The 25,012-nt window shown below is 37.9% G+C and overlaps 2 protein-coding genes across 3 annotated transcripts in view; one reads left to right on the forward strand and one right to left on the reverse strand.

Annotated features, from left to right (window-relative positions):
• Positions 1-4,234, forward strand: part of slkb (STE20-like kinase b) — a 29,734-nt gene extending 25,500 nt beyond the window's left edge. For both annotated transcript variants that reach the window (XM_073861069.1, XM_073861071.1), the window contains one exon: positions 1,901-4,234. In XM_073861069.1, the coding sequence (XP_073717170.1) occupies positions 1,901-2,047 (147 nt within the window). In that variant the 3' untranslated portion in view covers positions 2,048-4,234. The remainder of the gene's footprint in view (positions 1-1,900) is intronic.
• A 1,442-nt stretch (positions 4,235-5,676) lies between these two features.
• On the reverse strand, positions 5,677-24,739 carry col17a1a (collagen, type XVII, alpha 1a). The gene is made up of 52 exons (XM_073860082.1): positions 24,564-24,739; positions 24,000-24,076; positions 23,870-23,926; positions 22,190-22,327; positions 21,517-21,999; positions 21,372-21,419; positions 21,200-21,235; positions 21,003-21,050; positions 20,587-20,721; positions 19,822-19,923; positions 19,675-19,722; positions 19,429-19,498; positions 19,291-19,367; positions 19,048-19,212; positions 18,766-18,837; positions 18,636-18,674; positions 16,690-16,821; positions 16,313-16,579; positions 16,182-16,232; positions 16,078-16,104; positions 15,962-15,988; positions 15,665-15,727; positions 15,489-15,593; positions 15,335-15,397; positions 15,081-15,170; positions 14,717-14,752; positions 14,601-14,636; positions 14,458-14,520; positions 14,279-14,314; positions 14,126-14,197; positions 13,990-14,016; positions 13,863-13,898; positions 13,677-13,712; positions 12,561-12,644; positions 12,430-12,465; positions 12,294-12,359; positions 10,976-11,068; positions 10,818-10,880; positions 10,656-10,715; positions 10,545-10,571; positions 10,336-10,368; positions 10,113-10,229; positions 9,963-10,010; positions 9,735-9,860; positions 9,466-9,579; positions 9,256-9,375; positions 8,983-9,123; positions 7,283-7,351; positions 7,071-7,208; positions 6,922-6,999; positions 6,703-6,783; positions 5,677-6,619 (listed from the first exon to the last, which is right to left on the reverse strand). The coding sequence occupies exons 2-52, from the start codon at positions 24,061-24,063 to the stop codon at positions 6,573-6,575; spliced, it is 4,290 nt and encodes a 1,429-aa protein (XP_073716183.1). The 5' UTR covers positions 24,064-24,076; positions 24,564-24,739; the 3' UTR covers positions 5,677-6,572.
• Between the last annotated feature and the right edge of the window lie 273 nt (positions 24,740-25,012).

Below are 25,012 nucleotides of genomic sequence, written 5' to 3' on the forward strand. Positions count from 1 at the left end.
AGGCTGACTTCAAAAGGCAGTCAATTCCTTAGACCCCCATGTTAAAATGCCCAACTTTATGAAGTATAGGTCTCTGCGAAACAAAAAAGGGGCGTTTCCCGATTTTGGGGTGTTTTTTAGACTGGGATTAGGCGTTTTTAACCATCCAATCAAAAAAGTATGGAAGCCCTGAAAGCCATCATTATTTTTTAACACCTCTTTCAGTTTGAAAACGCCCCAAAATTAGGAAACGCCTATTTTTGTTCCGCAGAGACCTCCTTTTAAAAAATGCATTTGGCAGGGTTCCCACAGGTCCTTGAAATTCGTGAAAGTTTGTGAATTTGGGTAAAAAAATTCAAGGCCCTGGGAAGTTTTTGAAAATATACATGCATAGATACAGGTCATTGAAAGGGCTTGAATCTATTTTATGCAAGAAGTTTTCTGGAAAAAAAATCCATATTATTCCCTGTGTAGTGTAGGATAATATTCTAGACTTTATAAGCACACATGCTAAATGCTTATATCTTCTGTATGCGAATGTTGATTCATACCAAAATGCTTTTTTGCATAGTTGTGTTTGACACATGACAACGTCTCAGGTTACGTATGTAACTGTTGTTCCCTGAGAAGGGAACGAGACGCTGCGTCTCCCTGGCCATACTTCCTGCGTACCTGTAACGCCATCTTTGGCAATATTTCAGATAGCGATATACTTCCTGGCTCCCGCGTCACCCTGTCTTCTTTGTTAAGCCTCACCATTGGCTGAATTTGATATACACATTCAGACACACTTACCATTGGAGGCGTACCTAAAGTGTCACCGCAGTGACTCAGCGCGAGTTCCCTCGAAAGTGAACTGTAACAATGTATCTTAAAAGGTAACGCGTTGTAACCTTGCTCTCACTTGAAATGTGTCCCACATTTAGTCCTTGAATTTGAGGCTTTTGGACCTGGAAAGTCTTTGAAAGGTCCTTGAATTTGAAGTTAGGTGTGAAAACCCTGATTTGGGAATCGCCCACTCAATTTGAGCCAATCAGACAAAGAGGTGGAAAAACACCTATGTCAGTTTGAAAACGCTCCAAAATTGGGAAACGCCTCTTTTTGTTCCACGGAGACCTCCTTCTCAACTTAACAGCAGAAAATAATGTTTCCATAATTAAGGGCGTGGCCACTTGAGTGACGGGTGAACTGCTACTGCTGTCACTACAGTCGAGCCAGGCGGGAGTGGTTTCAGCAATCAGCCACCTCAGCTTCACCCATGTCCCGCCTCTTTACTCAGTTTCGATTATCTGCGAGTGATGCGCAGTGACGCGCGGCCAAGATGCCGACGGCAGGCTCTGCCCACTATTGGCTTCAAAAAGCTTTTCACAAACCTTCGAGTGATGTCACGGATGCTACGTCCATATTTTTAACGGTCTATGGTGTTCACACATCATCAAGCAGTGTAGCTCCGCCCACAGCGAAATGTCATTGGTATTTAATCTTGCCTCGGATAACTGTGAAATAACATAATTTGTGACCACAAGCTAGTCATAAGAGTAAATTAAGATGAATACATAATCTGAAAGCTAAATAAAAATTAATAGCTTTTCATGCGTGGTTTATTAGTATAGGACAATATTTGGCTGAGATACAACTATTTGAAAATTAAAAGCCTTTAAAGTTGTCCAAGTGAAGTCCTTAGCAAAACGTATTACTAATGAAAAATAATTTTTTGATACATTTACAGTAGGAAATGTTTCCTTCATGGAAAATGATCTATATCTTAATGATTTTTGGCATTAAAAATTAATCATTTTGACCCATACAATATATTGTTGACTATTGCTACAAATATATTTCCATCACATTAGGAAAGTTTTCTATTACCCTCAAAATATGTCTTAGGTTTAGTAATGTCATGTTTAATCTCTGTTTGCAGGCCCTTGAAGACGAGTTTGCTCGTAAGCTACAGGAACAAGAAGCGTTCTTCAAAATGACCGGAGAGTCTACATGCCTTAACCCCTCCAGCCAGAGCCGAATCTCTAAGTTTTACCCCGTACCCGCCGTCCAATCCACAGGGTTTTAAAAAAGCGTAACGGCAGAAACATCTCACCGCATATATGCACTACATATACTGTATGCGCACACACACACACGACTGAATCACTGCAGCCATCTGCCTTACAGTCTTAAAATAAAACCGTCGCTCCTGTAATTACTGTCGTAAGCTATATACGTTTCAGTTTTATTTAAACTTCAATAGTGGATTTTTTAGTGGGACGTCACTAGACAATGATGGTGCATGAAGAATGATGTGGTTTAATATTTTGTATTCCCCTAAATGAATTTTTGTTTCCAGTGTTGAAACAATGGGATTTAACTTTGTGTTTTTAAGATGGCACGACTGTTCAGCTTCAGGCTATAACTAGTCAATGTTTGATGTCAGTGAGCGAATGATTTAAAGGCCAATCAGAAAAAAACGCACATTGATTCTGCCAATCAAACATATAAACAATTATGATTTTATATTTGTTTTGGTTCAATTCAATGGCACACATTTATTTTCACTATTGATATGGTTTGTTGGTTACTACCTAATACTTGTGTAATCTTTAAACAGCAGCCATATTCATTATGTTTTAGCATATCAGCCATACTGTATGCATTTCTGACATCACTGTGGTATGAAAAGTGCGCTTTGCATCTGCACTGCTATGCAATGTAAAAATGTAGCTCAATTAAACCATCTCAGCGCTTCGATTTTATCCAACCTCATCAAAAAAACAAAATGTTTCTGGAAGTTTTTCTACTTAAAACACTAAGGGGCGGTTTCCCGGACTGTTTAGATTAATCCAGGACTAGGTCTTAGTTATATTATACGGAGGAGGATGGGGGCCACTGGTGAGGGATGGTTGAGTTCTGACTTTATTCTCAGAATTCTGACTTTAATCTCAGAATTCTGACTTCAATCTCAAAGATTAAAAAATTAAAGTCATAATTCTGAATTCTGAGATTAAAGTCATAATTCTGAATTCTGAGATTAAAGTCATAATTCTGAATTCTGAGATTAAAGTCATAATTCTGAATTCTGAGATTAGAGTCATAATTCTGAATTCTGAGATTAGAGTCATAATTCTGAATTCTGAGATTAGAGTCATAATTCTGAATTCTGAGATTAGAGTCATAATTCGGAATTCTGAGATTAGAGTCATAATTCGGAATTCTGAGATTAGAGTCATAATTCGGAATTCTGAGATTAGAGTCATACTTCGGAATTCTGAGATTAAAGTCAGAATTCGGAATTCTGCGATTAGAGTCAGAATTCTGAATTCTGCGATTAGAGTCAGAATTCTGAATTCTGCGATTAGAGTCAGAATTCTGAATTCTGCGATTAGAGTCAGAATTCTGAATTCTGCGATTAGAGTCAGAATTCTGAATTCTGCGATTAGAGTCAGAATTCTGAATTCTGCGATTAGAGTCAGAATTCTGAATTCTGCGATTAGAGTCAGAATTCTGAATTCTGCGATTAGAGTCAGAGTTCTGAATTCTGACATTGGGGTCATAATTCTGAATTCTGAGATTAAGGTCATAATTCTGAATTCTGAGATTAAAGTCATAATTCTGAATTCTGAGATTAAAGTCGGAATTCAGGTATTTTTTCACCAGTGGCCCTAATCCTCTTCCGTAATATTAGGACATTAAGTAGTTATTACACAAAAAAAACTACTAGTGTGCATCTTTAGACAAAACAATGGCATTTGATATATGTTGAGATATATGTCAGTACAAGTTTTTAAGTTAAGTGAGCTCAAACGTGTGTTTCAATCTGGGACTAAGATAAGCCCTGTCTGGGAAACCGCCCCCAAATAATTTAGCTTTGAACTTAAATGCATGATAAATATTTTTAGTTCGATAACTTGCAAGTTATTCATACATCTTTAATCTTGCGTGCTTTACGGTAAAATTGTATAGAGGATTTATGTATCCTTGTAACTTAGTTGACTAGATGAATCAAGTGTTTATTTTATTGTATATTTTAGCATGTGATTTATTTTATTTTCTAGCACACTTCAACATGAACAACTCAACACATGTTTGGAAATCTGTTTGTCTGCATTTACATGAAAAAGAGTACAGAATGCTTTTTTTAACGTGTTCATATTTGGTTGGCTGTATAAAATATTGCGCATATTTACAGTAGATTTCACTGTACAGTTATAGTCAGATGGAGTGCTGTGCACCTTCTGATAAAAGATGTCATGTCGTGCCCGTGTTTGCGTTGTCATACATTTTGTTTGTCTTTTTTATGCATTCTCAATTTATGAGGTAAAGTTAGCAGCCTAACAATGTGAAAATCAATGTGTTTTTGTCAAAAATCAAAAGGTGATTATAGGAAGCAATGTAATTAAAACCTTTGATTGAATAACAGTAGAATTCTAGGTCTCTTTAATAGCATGGGATGGATGGTTGGATGAATATTTAAAGGTGCAATGTGTAACTTTTAGAAGGATCTCTTGACTGAAATGCAATATAATATACATAACTGAACTGTTTTTATTACATTAAAATGAGACGTTTTTATCTACTTGGTGCCTGTCCCAAATGGCGCGTTTCATGTAGACTTTCAGGTTAGTGGCCTTAAATTGCGCGTGCTCGCAACTCCGTTGAAAAAAACTGTTAAGTGTTAAGTTAAGTATTAAGTGTTGGGCTCTATTAAAGTCCATTAAAATGAGAAAAATCCTGCAATGTTTTCCTCAAAAAACATAATTTCTTCTCGACTGAACAAAGAAAGACATCTATATTTTGGATGACATGGTGGTGAGTAAATTATCTGGATTTTTTTAAGAAAATGGAATATTCCTTTAATGCTATATGCTAGCGTTTAGGCTGAAGTTCTACACTGCAAAAAATGACTTTCTTACTTAATATTTTTGTCTTGTTTTCAGTAAAAATATCAAAAAATTCTTAAATTAAGATATATTTTCTTGATGAGCAAAATGACCGAGGAAAATAAGTCTAGTTTATAGACAAAAAAGAAAAAATTAAAAACAAGCAAAAAATCTGCCAATGGAATAAAAAAATGTTCTTGAATTAAGTGTTTATAAAAAAGTAAACTTATTTCAAGAATTATTTTCTTATTCCATTGGCAGATATTCTTTGCTTGTTTTAAGCACTAATTTACTTAAAGTTTATTTTTTTTGTCTAAAAACTAGACTTGTTTTCCTATGTCATTTTGCTCATGAAGAAAATACATCTTAATTTAAGAATTTTTTGTGATAGTATTTTTATCAAAAAATAAGTCATTTTTTGCAGTGTACTATTGACTTTAAAGTTACGTTTTGCAGGTCCATACTAAAAAAAACACAAACTTACTACTCAGAAACGTTCATTTCTAATCTCTGAATAACTCATTATTCCTCAAAATCTGTTTCTTCGTCTGATAAACATAAGGTCTTTACACACACACAGAGCTACTGAACTGCTCTGTAAAGCAGCCAATCAGAGCAGAGCTCAAAATTATTGTTCATGACCTTTTCAAATAAGGTAATAATAGACCATTTAATTCAAAAGACAAATCCTACGGCTGTAAATGTAAACCAGTTTCTGTATAATTTTTGCACTTAATAAAGCCACATACCTTCTATTTAGATATCAAAGAACAATTTAACAGATTATTTCAATGCATTCTTTGGCACCTTTAAGACGAACTTGAAGTCAAGTTTAAAAAACAAACTTTATTCAATGTTTATTTCTCAGTTCAACATTCAAACATTTTTCAAAGTTTTCTACAATGACAGTATTGCAGTTTGTAGTACAAATCATATTGCCAAACAATAAAACATATCTTCTATAATAAAATCATTTAGAATGAGTAAACAACATTAATCACTTGAAATCGAAATTAAAAACATGTCTAACCCAGATGTTAGATTAAATCCCATTTTGCAATTAACCAAGAGAACCACAGTCAGTATTTCAATAATGAACAAAATTTTTATGGTTTATAGTAGTAGTTGCTTAGAAATAAACTAATATGTTCTTTAGAAACTGATGTGATGAAGGTAAACCTGTTTATTGATTTAAAATGAAGATATTTAACTTTTGTTTAGCCCAAGTATCAAAAAATATATAAAAGCCTAACTTAAAATATGTACAAGTCTGATGGTTTAAAAAATAAATGCATTAATATCTAAAAGTAGGTCAAAGGGCATAGCGACTTAACCCTCACTTCCACATTATAGCCCACTATGTTTTTGATTAGGACATACAAATGGCTTCCCTGTTGGGTTGAACAATAGACTTTGAGCATGCAAATATTTTTTGGAAGTTACTGCGAATATTTGTCAATACAAGTTCTTTGGCTTTGTCCATTTGTGCTTATCAGCACAGAAAAAGGTCACGCCGTGACGTACCGTTTTTCTACTGGTCACACATGATATAAATGATACAAATTCGCAGGTCAGAGTTCACCAGCTTAAACTTTGGTACGCAGCGAACTGTGAAATATCTTCGCTTGAGCTTGCATTTCCAGTCTGACACATTCGCATGTGTATGAATGGAAGTCAATAGATGAAAAGTTTAGTGTGACCACCCCTTAAGACATCATAAGTCTAATTGACTACGCTCCTCCTCCTACGAGTAATAAACGAAGCATCACCTGCGAAAACAGAAAAAAATTGGTCTCATGAATGATCATATTTTGTTTTAACATAGATATGTGAAGCTAAAACACACATGTACCTTTCTCCCCTTTTTCTCCCCTCGGGCCGACCATGCCTGGCAGCCCTGGTAGACCAGAAACACCTTGCATGCCTCTCTCACCTGGATTGAATCAGAGAAATTACAATGCATACATGAATTATGGTAAAAAAAATCCTGTAAAATTGCCTAAATGCTCTTTAATTTCTTGGTGGACCTTTGGGAAATAAATGAAGCATTTAGGTTAAGTAAATGATGTACCTTTGTCTCCTCTTGGTCCAGGATATCCCATATCCCCTTTTCTCCCTGGTCTACCTGGTGGTCCAATCATACGATTTTCTGTAAAAGAAGAAAGTCATTTAAGTGCCCATATATTTTTTTTAAATATTTTTGCAAACGTTCCTTCTTACCTCTAATGAAGTCCACAATCTCAGTCATGTTGGCATAACGGAAATCCGCGCTCCTTCCGGGAGGTCCAGGGGGACCTGGTGGACCTGGAATCACTTTTACACCACCCTGGTCAAGGATGTTCGGTAACAGACCGTTTGCTGTGGGAAAAATGCAAACACGTGAGACACAATGCAAATTTTACATTATATTTCTTATAAGAAGTTTAACTTACACCTAATGTAATCTGAGACATGTTTCGCAATGGCTGGGTAATCCAAGTGCTCATCTGGGGTTGAGGGACCTGCAACAGATTCAACCAGAGGATTGTCTTTAAAAGAGAAGCCCTCCAAATACATCAACCGTCAATGCGTGTGCAATGGATGTCCTTTGTGTCCATTATACTTGGGTAATGTGCTATAAAGCTGTTTGAAACAGAATATTCAATAAAAGGAAAGCAAGGTGGGACCCATGAAAAGTGTTTATTTAAAGGTGCAGTGTGTACATTTTAGGAGGATCTCTTGACAGAAAAGCAATATAATATACATAACTATATGATCAGTGGTGTATAGAGGCCTTACATAATGAACCGTTACATTTTTATTACCTTAGAATGAGACGTTTTTATGTGCATACACCACGGGTCTCCTTACATGGAAGTCGCCATTTTGTGCCGCTATGTTTCTACAGTAGCCCTAAATGGACAAACCTGTCTACAGGGCGCTCTTTGTCACTACATTGTCGCAGACGACACCGAAATGTTTGTTGCATTTCGAAAGGTAGGGGTGAGCTGTGGACTGAGCCGTTGGCTGCAATTCGCAACCTCACCACTAGATGCTGCTAAAATCTACACACTGCACATTTAACACTTTCCCTACCAGCGTTTTTTTGCCAGCATTTTATGATTTTTACTAACGTTTAATGCCTTCCAGAAAATTTTTCTTTAAATATATATAATATATCAAATGCCATAACAGACCATCTGCTTTTAAACAACAACAAAAGGTCCCATCTTCATTTGTTCTCTTTTTCTATCCTCTCAAATATGGGTAGGTTTCTTTAAAAATTACAAATTTTAAACAAAAAGCTGACATAATTGCATTTTTGTGAACTTTTGTTAAGAAAACCGAGATGACAATGATCAAAACACATATGGGGCGTTTTCTCGGACAGGGATTAGACTAGTCCTAAACTAAAATAAATGTAAAATCTGTCCGAACTGAAAACAACTTGCACTGACATATCTTAAAATACATCAGTGCCCTTTGTTTTGCCTCAAAATGCAAACAAGTAATGTTTTTAGTAAGGCTTGTTGTTCAAACTAGTAATATTTCCTAATTAAACTAAGGTGTAGTCCTGGCTTAAGCTAATCCCTGTCTAGGAAACCACCATATACAATTTTTACTGTTTTTGGATCCGTGTATGCAATCGTGTTTTATAAGTTGGCTAACAGCGCCACCTAGTGGACAATAGCGGAAATATGGATTGCCCTAAAAACTCGTCAGGGAAGTGTTTTCTCTTAATTAATGAGATAACTCATCAATGGCGGGGAAAGAGTTAAAATGAAAAACAGTCCTGTTGTATTAGGAAACAAGATTACTAGTGTTTTTTCGTTTTAAAACGTCTTTCGTTCTTTCTTTCAGAAAAGACTCCCATGAAACGCGTGAAAAATAACCATTCATGCAAACTAGACATATGATAGAGGCTTCTTGACGAATCAGGGAAGGATTTGCAATAATTTAGAAGACCCAATAAGGGTGTGCATGGGCACACCATTTTGTTTTTTTAAAACTTAAACAGGATCTGTGGCTTTCGAAAAGTCTGGCGTAGACTCTGGACAAGAGGCATAACCGTAGCAAAAGTTATGCAATAATCACTTATTTAAAAATAGTGTGTGGGAGTGAAACTGGGACTTTATTTCAAAAGTCGTCTTACTCGTGCGATACTCTTGACGTTCTGCGTGGATTTCCTGCGGGTGTTCATTTGCGGCGTATGACACCAGTCCTCCAGATGATCCTGGGGGTCCTTGAGGTCCTGGGGGACCAGGAGGTCCTGGTTGACCTCTTAAACCAGCATCTCAATACAAAGAGGAAAGAAAATCATATTTCATGCTACACAATCGTTGATAATGTGTAAGTGTGTAGCTGCAGGACCATATGACCAGGTTATGACGATCCTAATATTCTGTGCAAGGCACATCTGACCTACCATTCATCAATCTGAGGACTCGTCCAGCAACTTCCTGTGTGTTAAAGCCATACCCACCTGGGACACCAGGGGGTCCCGGGGGTCCTGGAGGACCGATCAGGTACTGTCTCACTTCATCTCCTATGTTTGCCAAAGAATGCATGCATGGATCCATCAAAACATTGCTAAATCCAAATATTGCAATGGACTGTTTTAATCTAATGCACTAACTTTGAAGGTAGTCAATAACACGGTTAGCCAAAGAATCATCAGAGGCTGAGCCAGGAGGTCCTGGTGGTCCAGGTGGGCCTGGGGGTCCAGCAAGGTATTGTCTAATACCATCATCTACAAAAGGTATTACACAACAAAGGGTAAATCTTCTTGAGTAAGTATTTAGTTGAAAAGCACCTCTCTTTAAAAAATTGGGCTTTGTAAGCACCAATAATTAATTGAATAAAGTGTACACGTGTGCATGCCAAAATGCAACTTCTAAAACCTACCTTGAAGGTAGTCTGAAAGCTGTTGAGCGACATTTGGTGAGCCATCACCAGAGGAGCCTGGAGGTCCAGGAGGCCCCGGGGGTCCAGGTGGACCTGGTGGTCCCGGAGCACTGCCGGGTCCTCCACCTTACAAAGACAATGAGATATTTTTTTACACTTAAGACATGATACTTGGTTTAACCAGCCTTTAAAAAATCAGCAGTGTCAATTATAAAACAATTTGCTTACCATAGGAATATCCAGGAATACCAGGGGCGCCTGGGACTCCAGCATCACCTTTATTTAAAAACAATGACAATAATGTTAGATATAATGTTTGTTTCAAAGCTTTCAACAACCTTTATTTTAAGAAATACTAGTCAATTTATTCTATTTTACCTTTTGGACCCTCTGGCCCCAAAGGACCCATTGGTCCTGGAGTTCCAGGTGGTCCTTGTGGACCCTCAGGACCTTGTTCTCCACGCGGTCCAGGTGATCCAGGCTGTCCTGGAATACCTGGATTTGTGGAAAAAAATTATGTTTTTAGTTAATGTACAACAATGGAAACCTATGTGTATCATCTTTATTATATAATATTGGTATCTATATGTGAATCACCAACCGATTCCTGGTTCTCCTGGTAACCCAGGCTGGCCTGGAGGGAAAAACAAGAACAGGTTTGCATATAATTCAGTTTGTAAAGTAAGATATGTGGACCACAAAACCAGTCTTAAGGTTGAGATTGATTTTTACATGTGAAAGCTGAATAAATATGCAAATTATGACTGGTTTTGTGGTCCAGGGTCATATATATGGCATGAGCAATCTTACCAGGGAAGCCCTGAGGACCAATTTCACCTGAACAGAACACAAACAGAGTTTAAAACCACAAGGTCTAGATGTGTTAGGAAAAAACCTTATGTTATACTATATATTAGATACCTTGTGATCCCTTTGGACCAATAGGTCCAGGAGGTCCGGGTGGTCCAGCAAAGAAGGTTTCTGGTCAACCATAAAAATCGTAATCACATTTATATCCGATTCTTTAATCCCATAATGCAAGAAAGATATCTTAAAAAAAGGAAAACCATATTTAAATTTTACCTGAGGTAGGTACAAAGCTTCCTGGTTCACCTTTTGGCCCAGGAGGTCCAGGTTGACCAACACCTGTGGAAAAGCGGTATACAACATATAGGTAAGTTTTGCGATACTGAGCATGTTTACATCAGACAATGGTGTATTTAAACACTACGTCTACGTACCTGGTTTACCATCCTGCCCATGGATTCCTGGTGTACCGGGTATTCCTGGTGGGCCGGGTGGACCGGGAGGACCAGGTTCAGGAACAGACTTTCCTGTTTAGATAAGATTATAAAATGATTATAGTCACAAATCATTTAAAGGATTACTCCACTTTTATAAAAACAAATCCTGATACTATTCTCACCTCCATGTCATCCAAGATGTTTATGTATTTCTTTGTTCAGTCGAAAAGAACGTTTTTTAATGATTCTCCATTATATTGGACTTTAGTGGACCTCAACGGTTTATAGTTTCAGTGCAGCTTTAAAGGGCTCTAAAGATCCCAAACGAGGCATAAGGGTCTCATCTAGCGAAACCATTTTCATTTCGGCAAAACAATAAATACAAAATATGTACTTTAAACCACAACTTCTCGTCTTGCGCTAGCCGTGTGAAGCGCCGACGCGTCCTTACGTATTATGTAATTACGTCGAAAAGTCACGCGTTACAATAAACTGACACAAAGACATTAATAAGTATCATCCCACATATAACAACGTCGGAACGGTCCTCTTTCTACACATTTATAAACACTGGAGTGGTAGTTTTGCATGCGGCATGCGTGACCTTTCGACGTGATTATGTAATAAGCAAGGTCACGCATGCGCATCACAAGGCTAGCGCAAGATGAGAAGTCGTAGTTAAAAAGTACTTTAATGACTATCGTTTCAGTAGATAAGACTCTTATGCCTCAGTTGGGATTGTTTAGTGCCCTTTGAAGCTGCATTGAAACTGTAAACCATTGAGGTCCACTTAAAGGTGCAGTGTGTAAATTTTAGCGTCATCTAGTGGTGAGGTTGCGAATTGCAACCAAAGGCTCAGTCCACTGCTCACCCCTCGCTTTTGAAACGGAGACAGCTTAGTATAAAAAGTTTGTATGTTAAGGGGTTTTGTAGAAACATGGTGGCACAAAATGGCGACTTCGATGTAAGGGGACCCTCAGTGTATGTAGATAAAAAGGTCTCATTCTAAGGTACTAAACACATAACAGTTCATTATGAAAGGTCTTTATACATCCCTGATAATATAGTTTTGTATATGATTTTGCATTTCTGTCAAGAGATCCTTCTAAAAAATTACACACTGCACCTTTAAGTCCACTATATGGAGAAAAATCCTGAAATGTTTTCCTCAAAAAACTTAATTTCTTCTCGACTGAACAATAAAAGACACAAAAATCTTGGATGACATGTGGATGAATTATCAGAATATTAGATAAAAGTGAAATATTCCTTTAACATGATTTAAATATCATGCAGTGATACAAAGTAAACTTGCTTGCTGGACTTTCTGAGGTGCCTGGTTTTCCATCCTGCCCTTTTTCTCCCACCTCTCCCTTTGGACCTGTACAGATTCAGCGTCAATAAACCAAAACTTTCTTGTTGGTTTTGAGGAGAAAAAAAAGAAATCTTACCAGGTGAACCAGGTAGACCAGCAGGACCGATGGGACCTTAAGTAAAAAATGCATGTGTTAAAAGAAATCATGCACATAATATTCAGATGAAATACTTCTGAGATATCACTGAAATAGTTGAATGACCTCACCTGATAGCCCAGGTGCTCCAGCAGGACCCGGTACTCCAGGAGGTCCAGGTGGTCCTGGTACACCAACAGTGTTACTACTAGGGCCTGTTAGAGAAAACCAAAACATAAGAAACGCAGAATGAAATTTAGTCCTAGTAAAACTTTGTTACACCAATACAGAACCTCATAAATTAGACTAATATACACAATATGTGACCTATTTAATAAGTGTTTTTTGTGATCTAATATTTTCTACATACAATCATCCTACATAATGTAAAAAACATATAACCTTGATATCATTAATATTAACCGAGTAAGCTCATATCAAAGATGATATCAATGTGAAATAATCAGGGTTCCCACAACTTACTTAACTTCAAATTCAAGGACCTTTCCAGAACTTTACAGGTCCAATACCCTTAAATTCAAGGACTAAATGTGGGAACACATTTCAAGTGAGAGCAAGGTTACATCATGTTACCTTTTAAGATACATTGTTACAGTTCCCTTTCGAGGGAACTCGTGCTGCGTCACTGCAGTGACACATTGGGGACACCTCCAGGGGTAAGTGCGTCTGAATGTGTATATCAAATTCAACCAATGGTGAGGCTTAAAGACGCAGACAGGGTGACGTGGGAGCCAGAAAGTCTATCGCTATCTGAAATATTGCCAAAGATGGCGTTACAGGGATGCAGGAAGTATGGCAAGGGAGACGCAGCGTCTCGTTCCCTTCTCAGGGAACAACCGTTATATACGTAACCCGAGACCTTTTTATGTGTCAGACACAAATATGCAAAAAAGCATTTTGGTATGAATCAACATTCGCATACAGAAGATATAAGAATTTAAAGCGAGGAGTTTAGGACGTGTGCTTAAAAAGTCTAACATTTTTATGATATTATCCTACACTACACAGGGAATAATATGAATTTTTCCCCAAAAAACTTCTTGAATAAAATAGATTCAAGCACTTTCAATGACCTGTATCTATGTATGTATATTTCCAAAAACTTCCCAGGGCCTTGAATTTCACCCCAGATTCTGAAACTTTCAAGGATCTCAAGGACCCGTGAGAACCCTGAATAATTATAAGATATCACATATTTTGTATAATTAATATTTATCTTCTTTCACCTGCAGAAATGACTCTTCCGGGTTCACCTGGGTCACCTAAAACCAGGACACAATGTGTTGTGAATATAATCACTGTATAGCAACCTCTTTAATGTAGTTAACATGCAAACACAATTTAATTATAATATGGCTTCTTGCTGTAATGCACATTCATGCACAGGTACAACAGAGTAAAATAAATATTACCTTTAGATCCTGGCTGGCCTGGGGTACCTGGCAACCCTACATCAAATAATAATAAAAACAGTATAGTATTAATAAAGTGTATTATTAAGTATTAATACATTTTTATTTATATGAAGTGAAATTTAACCTGGTGGTCCTTGTAGTCCTGGTGTACCTGTGTAGATAAGTCAACACCTTTTCATAACTTACATTTATTACAATTACACTTACGCAGTACATGATTATAATTTAATATAATTCCTACTGTTGAAAATCTTTAATACCTGGGATTCCGGCATCTCCAGGAGGTCCCTGAGGTCCTCGAGCTCCAGGCAACCCAACAGGACCTTGATCCCCTTAAATCCAAATGGTCTTCAATTAACACAACTGATTTACAAACATAAGCCAGAGAAAACTTTTCATGATTTCGTAGTTACCTCGAATGCCTTTAACACCATCTGGACCAGGGGCACCTGTTAAAATGACATTATTAAACAGAAAATTTATCAGGTGGGGGTATTTATATATTTGCACAGGATCTGTATCTGACATAGAAATACTTTTACACTAAAGCTTTGGGTGTGGAGATTGCTTGGTTGGTTTGGTTGAAACCCACCTGCTGATCCTTTTGGACCTTTCTCACCAGGAGGCCCTGCGGGTCCGACCTGACCCGGCTCACCTGACAGCGCACAGATTTTCAGATGTCAATGACATTACAATTTTTGGGGCTGATGTTATATGTGGGATTCTGTCACTCACCAGTGTTACCACGAGGTCCTCTGTCTCCTTGATCACCTGATAAAAAATATATTTGGAAATTATACATCAGGAAATATCTGCATTTCTCAGCAATATGTATACTGGCTGTGACCCACCTTTGATGCCAGGGGGGCCCGGAGGTCCTTTATCTCCTGAAAATGTGAAACATTTAAAAACCATGAATATTTTGGCAATCAATATTACCTATTCAGATCTTTTGTGAAATCTAAAGTAGATCTAAAGTCCCCCATTAGTATGAAACTGTTGTAATACTTCATTAGCCATAACATAATGATAAAGCTTTGCGCTGCAAATACAACGCTTTACCAGACAGCAAATGACTCTGGACCGGATCTGCATCGGATCCAGGCCGAAGTCAGCGGATCCGGTGTGGCTCCGCTTTAGGAATATCCTGTGTATTTTGTCCTGGGTCAGAAAATCTGGTGAATATACTACGAAAAATACTAAAGAAATAATTACCCTTAGATCCGGGATCACCATTATCTCCACGGAAGCCTTGAGGTCCAGGAGCTCCTGGTATACCAGGAGGGCCTTGTGCACCTGCCTCACCTGATATAATAAAGCATTATGTGTAAGCTGTCACATGTGATGAAGACTACAATGTTAGTGGCTTTGATTCTACATTAGGGCGGGTCAACTCGTAATGTTAAGATAATAAGGGCGCTTGCACAAAGACTCTTGCTTTGATGTTTGTTTTAATGTGAGCAGATTACCTTTGGGACCCACAGGGCCAGATAGCCCAGCTGGACCAGGTGCACCAACATCTCCAGATGAGCCTGCGGATCAAATCCAGTATATTATTATTACTTTAAGGTCTTGTGTAAGCACTGCTGTAACGTAACTGCAGTAAACTCAGCAGTTAACCACCTTTATCTCCTTTCTCTCCAACTCCAGAGGGTCCGGGTTCTCCTCGCGGTCCTGCTGGCCCCTCCCGACCTCTTGGTCCAGGTAAACCATCGGTTCCTGCTTCACCTGTAAATAGGTTTGTGCAAGTTACAAAATGCAAGTTGCAAGGTTTGACTAAATAGTTTTTGGCTCCATACCTGCACTTCCTTTGGGTCCTCTGGGACCTTCCTGTCCTGGGTGACCAATCAGACCAGGAGGACCTGGAAAATTTATTTAGATGGCTATTACTTTAAAACTGGATTTATTTTATTATATGCAATACACTACGCATTTTGTCTCACAAAGTGTGTGTCATTTTACAACTATGAGACTACATGATATTTGTTTTTTTGTTAATAACAAATCTATATGTACTCAGTACATGCTTGTTTAATACCGTAGTTTTATGTTTGGTATTAAAGTAATTTAAACATTTTACAAAAGATAGTACTAACCTGAAGGTCCAGGAAATCCCGTTTCACCTTAAAATGACAGAAAGCAGACATTTATTTATTTTTTTAAATATGTGCATTTCCAAAATGAATATTGAAAAATGTCAAACTAGGATTACCTTTCACTCCAGGAGAACCTTGGTCACCTAGAATTAAAGTCAAAATTATATTAATAGAACAACATTTATTTTACGGTATCTTCATGTTCATCTGGAAACAATACCTTTCGGCCCAGGTTCTCCTCGCTCACCCTTAAGCGAAGACGCAAATGACACTAGAATAAAACCAAACAAAAAATTCACAATGGATGTGAAATATATGTATGGATACTATAGTTGATAAATAGATAAATACCTCTAACAGTGTCAGACTGCAGCTCATTTCTGACTATCTGCTCTATGGTCTTTTGTAAAACCACGGGGTCTTGTGGAGCAGGAGCTGGGCCCAGGTTTACAGTGTTATCAGATCGGACGCTCGGGGCACGCTCGGCGTATGAAGAGTCGAGGGGATCCACAATGTTTATGGCCGAGGAGGAAGATAACCGACTGGCTCGGGCAGAGGACGAGGTCTCTCCACCGTCAACAGCATCCATACGAGCCTTCAGCTTCCTGACCTCCTCGCCTATACAGAGATGTTATATAATACAGTACAGAACAACTGAAGATTTACTACATCAAATGAACCATTATAGATTCTTATTATGTAGTGTTATGTAGTTGATTTAAATGTACCCAGTGCCACGAGACCACAGAGAAGTCCCAGCAGAAGCAGAAGACCGAGGATCAATGCCAAAAGCCACTTCCACCATGAGCAGCAGGAACAGACGGCCATTCCTGCACCATCTGACTCATCTTTACGGATCTCTGCAGTAACAATCCAATATTAAACTTTTCACAAAAAACAGATCTTTAATAAATACATACATGCCCTGTTATACACTCACCTAAAGGATTATTAGGAACACCATACTAATACTGTGTTTGACCACCTTTCGCCTTCAGAACTGCCTTAATTCTACGTGGCATTGTTTCAACAAGGTGCTGAAAGCATTCTTTAGAAATGTTGGCCCATATTGATAGGATAGCATCTTGCAGTTGATGGAGATTTGTCGGATGCACATCCAGGGCACATTTTGGGCATCCCAAAGAGGCTCTATTGGGTTGAGATCTGGTGATTTTAGTACAGTGAACTCATTGTCATGTTCAAGAAACCAGTTTGAAATGATTCGAGCTTTGTGACATGGTGCATTATCCTGCTGGAAGTAGCCATCAGATGTTGGGAACATGGTGATCATAAAGGGACATGGTCAGAAACAATGCTCAGGTAGGCCGTGGCATTTAAACGATGCCCAATTGGCACTAAGGGGCCAAAAGTGTCCCAAGAAAACATCCCCCACACCATTACACCACCACCACCAGCCTGCACAGTGGTAACAATGCATGATGAATCCATGTTCTCATTCTGTTTACGACAAATTCTGACTTTACCATCTGAATGTCTCAACAGAAATCGAGACTCATCAGACCAGGCAACATTTTTCCAGACCAATTTTGGTGAGCTCGTGCAAATTGTAGCCTCTTTTTCCTATTTGTAGTGGAGATGGCCAGTTGAAAAATCCAGCTAAGACCAGCATAAGCTGGTGAGCTGGTTTTAGCTGGTCCCCAGCTTGGTTTTAGCTGGTTTTGCTGGTGTAGGAACCTGGTCTAGCTGTGTTTTGATCACATTTTAAGCTGGTCTAGCTGGACTTAGCTGGTCATGCTGGAATACCAGCTGGCCCACCAGTATGACCAGCTTTGTCAGGCTGGGAGGACCAGCGTAAACCACCTTAAACCAGCTAAAACCAGCTACCAGCTTATGCTGGTTTTAGCTGGATTTTTCAGGAGGGTGAGTGATACCCGGTGGGGCCTTCTGCTATTGTAGCCCATCCGCCTCAAGGTTGTGCGTGTTGTGGCTTCACAAATGCTTTGCTGCATACCTCGGTTGTAACGAGTGGTTGTTTCAGTCAAAGTTGCTCTTCTATCAGCTTGAATCAGTTGGCTCATTCTCCTCTGACCTCTAGCACCAACAAGGCATTTTCACCCACAGGACTGCCGCATACTGGATGTTTTTCCTTTTCACACCATTCTTTGTAAACCCTAGAAATGGTTGTGCATGAATATCCTAGTAACTGAGCAGATTGTGAAATACTCAGACCGGCCCGTCTGGCACCAACAACCATGCCACGCTCAAAATTGCTTAAATCACCTTTCTTTCCCATTTTGACATTCAGTTTGGAGTTCAGGAGATTGTCTTGACCAGGACCACACCCCTTAATGCATTGAAGCAACTGCCATGTGATTGTTTGATTAGATACTTGCATTAATGAGAAATTGAACAGGTGCTCCTAATAATCCTTTAGGTGAGTGTATATATATATATATATATATATATATATATATATATATATATATATACATATATATATATATATATATATATATATATATATATATATATATATATAATCACTCTAAAAAAGTATTGTATTAAAAAAATGTGTTTGGTTGTTTTAACCCAAATTGTTTCTCATGGTTAATTCAACCCAACAGCTGGGTTTGTCCCTTTTTGACCCAACGCTGGATTGAAAATAACCCAGGATTTTTAACAGTGAAGTACTGTATTTCTATAAAATATCTACCTGCATAGGTGGCCTTGTCTTTTGTTGATGATTTAGAAGCTAAAATGACAGACAAGATGATTTATTAAATAATAAGACATAATCAGTTTTTTGGGGTTAAGCAGGCAAGTAGAAAAAAAACACAATGTACTTATGATGGGGGTTTCCATAGTGCTTGAAATCATTCTTTTCTCTCTTTTGAGCGAGTCTTCAGAAAAGCCATCTGTAATGTTAGCAAATTCACAAAATTAAAATACATTTAAATGTTTAAAATGTTTTTTTTCATAAGTCAAACTATATGTCTGCACTGCAGTCTTGTGAAATTCGTAATGCTTGTACTACTACCAGATTACCCATAATGCAATTGTAGAGTCGAACTACATACATTAAGCTAATAAATAAAAAAATAAATCTGGTAAGTGATGTCCTCTACCTGGTCCAGCACTCGTGGTTGAGGTAGTAAACTGCTTTCCAGTGTTTTTTGACATGATCAACCTCTCAGCCTCTTTCTTGGCTCCGACATTTTCTTTTCCAATGGCAATAAACTTGCCGTCTTTTACAAACACATCATCGGCGGTGATAAGACTGCCTGGGACAGCTGTGAATGTGATAAAAAAATTATTAAATAATAATTTATAGTGTGGTCATTGAGTTTAAAACCATAAGTCTTTATTACCAGGAACAGCGCTACCCAGTCCAACACTTCCATAATTCTTTGGGGCTCCATACACTAGGGGTAAAAACACAATAACACTCTTAAAAAAGTATTGTTTGTGGTAAGCCAGTTATAGCAGAGAGATAAACTTTAGCTTACACTTGGCCAGCACTTACTCCATTAACCATGAGAGCCCCACCAGTTGACAAGTTATTCTGCATCCCGTAAACTGTGAACAACAATATCAGGTGTTTTATATATTTTATTTGTATTTATTTTATTTACTAGGGTTAACTTATCTCACTTTTTCAATTTAACACAAAGTACAAATCTTGACAAAAGTGAGAAATAGTTATTAGTGTGTTGCGGTGTATCGGCCTCTAGTGGGCAGTGTTGCGTAATGACCTGCACTGCTGAGGGCAGATGAGCCGAGGGTCAAATTATTCTGCATACCTGCCGAGAAAAAAACATTAGAGTCATTTATCAGATTTATTTAAACTTTATTTTATTATAACTTCCAGACAGCAGGTGCTTATTCTGCCTGTGTTTAACCTGAGGGCGATGTGGGTTGTTGCAGAGTGCTATAACTGAGGTTATTGGGGTTGGTGTAGTATCCGCTGAATCCAGCTTCCAGAACTGAGCCATCATAATGACCTGACGAAGACACGGAAAAGTTAAAACAAAATCCCTTTAATCTACTTCAATGGAGGAAGACTAATATCTTTTAAAAATAAAATCAACCAACCAATTAAATCTGACTTTAAATGTAGCATAAACTTTGTTTCGTAACCTCAAATTGGGCTAAAAATATTTTCTAGTTGCTATAACTACTGCGCATGCGCTAAGCATCCACAACTCCCCTCCACAGAGAATCGTCAGTGTTTCGTCGTGTCAGGCAGGACTTTAATTATCTTTTTTTATTGCATATGGGAACATATATAACAACAAGAGAGTTATATCAAAGCACATGTAAATGATTTGTATAATCCAAATAAAAAACAATAAAATGACTTTTATCATTAAAAGAGGATTGTTCAACTTCACGTGACGCCGCAAGAACCAACAGGTACATGACGTCAAAGTACCGCGAGAGCGATTCGAGAAGTCTTTTGGAGAAGCCTAATTTCAAATCGCTCTCGCGGTACTTTGACGTCATCCACCGGTCACTTCTTGCGACACCTTGGCGAATACTGAGCATTGCTTTTCCCCACATTCAAAGTAATACAACTATACCGTCTTGTAAATATGTATTGTCTTTGTTTATTATTATGTTTGTGTTGTTGTGTTTTGTGTCTCGATGTCTCTGTGTGCGAGTACCTCCATGGCTTTCGTGGCGCGTTTCCACGCTGGCTTTTTTCGGGATGGGTAGTGTGTTTGTGGGTGAACGGGGAGGACTGATGCTCGCAGAGCGACTTCCCTTCAGTAATCTCTTTACATCGTCCAGTTCTGTCCCTAAACATACGAATCATTACTTATTCTTTTTAAATGAAGTCCACACAACTTGTTTTGATTCACAACTCATACATATACCGTATCAATAAATAGCTTAAATTATTTATGAACTGAACATAAATGTGGGATAGATTATTGTTAATAAATATTACTTACAATTTTTACAAAAGTAAGTAAAAAGGTTTAATTAATTTATTAATATTATTTCTATTATTTTTGTACTCATTTTTTTTTTAATTGATAATGCACTACGATAGTCATTGAACTTGAGCGACACTGACATCTAGTGGAGGGAGAGGCGCTCTGCAGTCTGGCTCTGATCTCACTCTCTGAAAAACAAACACAAAGATAACACTAATTAATTTTTTTTTAAAGGAAGCAGTTGAGTGGAGAGAATAGTTATTTAGTATTTTATTAGGTTATACACTCTTAAAAACTTTAAAGACTTGTTTATGAAGCCTAAATGGCGATTAAATACCTCGCGTCTGAGTGCGCCCTCTTGTGGCGACTGTAACTGCAAATAAAAAAATCAAATAAGCATTTATGGCAGAGTGCGATGTATTTTGTGCGGTTGTAACAGGATTACAGGTTACAGATTACAAATCCCAGATTACACTTGTGTCCTTAAACAAAAAGCCAACTAAACATACCATACTGTTTCTTTGTATACTCAGGGGAAGAATTGCCACTGGAGCTCCCTGAATAAATGCCACAGACATAATATATAAATATTAACTGTATCAAAATCAACAAATAAAAATATACCCAGGTCAGAGGTCATGACCTTTGACCTACCCTCATATCCTCCAGTATGATGGGTCAGACTGCTCTTCCTCTCTGTGGGAACGGTGCTGTAACTCATGGTTTTCCTCGTTCCAGTGGGGGACGATGAGCTATATTTGGTTACAGTCATCGAGCTGGAAGTTCCTCCGGCAGACATGAGTCCTGAGGACCCAACCCCACCTCCTCCACTTCTAGACATGCTCGTACTACCCCCAGAAACACCTGCCGAACCGGACGTGTACTCAGAGAACCCGTATCCCGCTAAAAGATCTCCGCCTGTTGCTGAGGAGGAACTTCCAGTGGTTGCGATTGAGGTAGAGATGCTGGAGCTTTTCACTTTTGAACTAGAGCTTTTAACCATAGAACTACTAATCGGCCCAGCGGTTAAACTGAGCTCACGTGCAGCGCCTGCGGATGAGGGCAGGGAGCCGTCATACGCCTCAACCGCAGACCCTCCTCCTGAACTGCTGGTGGCTGAACTTCCAGATGAGGAGGCTGAGGACATACATAACATATCTTTAATAATATGCCAATAACTGTCTTTAACGTGCTAAAACCAACTTCTGATCACTTCAGACTGGTTTACATGGTTGACCATGTTAGGGCTGGAGACCCTTGAGATGGCTAATAGGGAACCTTGTTTAGACATGTTCAAAAGCACAGCAAGAACTAGAACTTGGCTTACAGGATATCACATAAGTCCTTGAAGTGCCCCCTTCAGCGCCGCCCTGAGTGTAGATCTTCTTCTCCACCAGGACAGCTCCTCCTGTGCTAGAGCTGGAGGTCAGCACTTGTTGGCTGCTCGATGAGCTACTGATGCCCTTTGGTGGTGAAAAACATGGAATGAATATGAAACTTTTGCTTTTTTATTTGGATGTACTGTTTGTCAGCCAGGGGTCCAGATTCCTCTAGGGCAGGGGGTTTTAAACTGAAGTCCGGGGACCACCTGGGGTCCCCCAGAAGGCTCCAAGGGGTCCCCAGAGACAAAGCAAAATGTGTAGCCAATTATTTAGGTTTGTAAACAATTTGCTATCTTTATAATATCACAATTACTATTTATTTAATACAGTTTAAATGTTTCTTTAAAGGGACAATAAGTAGGATTTTCCCCCATCTAGTGGTAAAATTGTATTTTGGATTCAAACGAATAGTGCTCTCTAGCGCCTCGCTTTTCCAAATGCGTGTTGCAACTACGGTAGCAGTTATGTTCTCACTGATCTCCTTGTCCGTTTCAGCTGGTTCACATGTTCTGAACAAAAGCACGTTTTACTTTTTGTCCCTCTCTGCTATTAAAGTTTTTCAATATGGCAAACCGACATGGAAGCCTTCTTGGACTTACCCGTTCAATTTAAATAAAAAGAAGAAGTTCTAATCTTACAAAGAAAAGTCAGATCATCGGCAGAGGTCATTTTACACCAATGAGGACATATTTATGAATAAAGACATTGATTTTGACTAATAAAATACTTAAGAAACTACACATTGTCCCTTCAAATACGGATATATCTTTTAGAAAATGGGACCCTCGCTAAAGATTCATCATATGTGGGGGTCCCTGCCATTAAAATGTGTGAAAACGCCTGCTCTAGGGGCTCTAAATAAAGATGACTTAAAATGATTTATTGAAAACATTTATTTTAGTTTGGTTATTTTTATAACAAATATAGATCTATTCAGTAATGCCAAGCTTGAGAATATTTTATTGGGTAAAAATTGTAAGTTGCAAATTTTCAAATATTATTGCACTTTAAAAAATGATGGGTGAAATAAATAAGTCATAAAGGTTTAGTGATTTAATGTTAACATTTAGTGGGCCCTGGACAGCGTTAAGATTAATCCAGGACTAGGCCGCCTTAGTACTATAAGGACATTAAAGTCGTTTTTACAAACATACCTTACAAAAAACAATACTGGGATGCATCCTGAAACAAAACAGTGGAACTGATATATGTTAAGATGTCAGTGCAAGTTATTTTTAAATTAAGGCTACTCAAATATGGGACTATGATGGGACCCTGTCCGGGACACCACCCCTAAAGGTCCACTGTGTAGATTTTAGCGGCATCTAGTGGTGAGATTATGAATTGCAACTACAGGACAAACAAAAACTGCTCATTCTTAAGTAATAAAAACAATGCAGTTCATTATGTAAGGTCTTTATACACCACCGATAATATAGTTATGTAGATTTTATTGCATTTCTGTCAAGAGCTCGTTCGAAAAGTTACGCAGTGCACCTTTAATAGCCTAGTTCATCCACGGCATAAGCTATTTACAGAAAAACATGATTAAATTTTTAGTATTATAATGTTTCGGTCGAATAATAACACATATTTTTAATTGCTAAAATATAATTTCAACTTACTTGGTGGTAAAGATGTTAATCTTGTGGTGGTTACCGTCTCTGTGTGTTTCTGTATATCTGAAGTCAAGAAACGGATATCAGTTTATAAACCACATAGATTTGTGGATGAACATTAGTTTTCTGCACTCACCTTTTCCAGTTCCTCCAGATCCCCCCTCTACTTTCACAATCTTGGTTGTGGTTAGCTTGTCCATTCCATGTTAACTACTGCAAACCGAAATAAACAAGCCTTTATAAGTGCTCTTATCCATAAATCACTTCTTACAGACAAGATCCCACGTAACTGTTCCGTAAATCGGTAAATGATTTCGGAATGAAATACTTTAAATGATCTTATTGTCATACATTGTTACACATAAGTTTATCTATCATGTAATAATTGTTATTTATTTAACACTTTTTTTAGTACTATTAATTAACTTCTAAACTTCAGAGAATACAAGCAATAAAAATAAGCAATGAAAAACTGGTATTAATGCATACTTTCTTGCTTTTTTCTTTCACTTCTATGTTTTTACAATCTCATCTCAAACTCAGAGAGATTAAACAGAAAGAGCACTTTCTAAAACCTGCAATAAGTCTGCAAACTGGCATTGAATAGTCAAAGCTGTTCAATAGCAAAACATCACAGTTTATACTCGATATCTGCCCAGAAGGCACATAAATGAAAGATTTTAAACAAATCCACACTTACCACTCATTGGTATTTACTGTAACATCTCCTGTCTAATAAACTGCTTGTGTCAACTGACATGCTTTTTCAGTTCAAGTGCAATACATCTCATAAAAAAGAGCTTTCTCCCTTGATTTAGAGCCTTCTTAACAGATCTGAAGCCAACAAGTTTAAACATGAAGTTATCCTGAAGGCAGAAGCTATATTATCCTCACCTGCATGCTCAACATACTGTACAAAATGGGAATTTATTGTGAAGTATTTCTACTTTTATTAAAAAGTCTTTGCTTAATTAAAAATTGTGTTTTAATTCTTTTTATTAAAAAAAAATCCTTTCAGCACTTAAAATGTTAAGTTTAATCAACTTGAATTTACACTTCATTTCAACTTTATTGACTAGTGAGGAGTTGTAATAAATTATAAAATAAAGTTTATTTTTTGTATTTATGGCAACTCCTCACTAGTCAAGA

Source organism: Misgurnus anguillicaudatus, chromosome 3 (assembly GCF_027580225.2).
Source record: "Misgurnus anguillicaudatus chromosome 3, ASM2758022v2, whole genome shotgun sequence".
NCBI classification, from domain to species: Eukaryota; Metazoa; Chordata; class Actinopteri; order Cypriniformes; family Cobitidae; genus Misgurnus; species Misgurnus anguillicaudatus.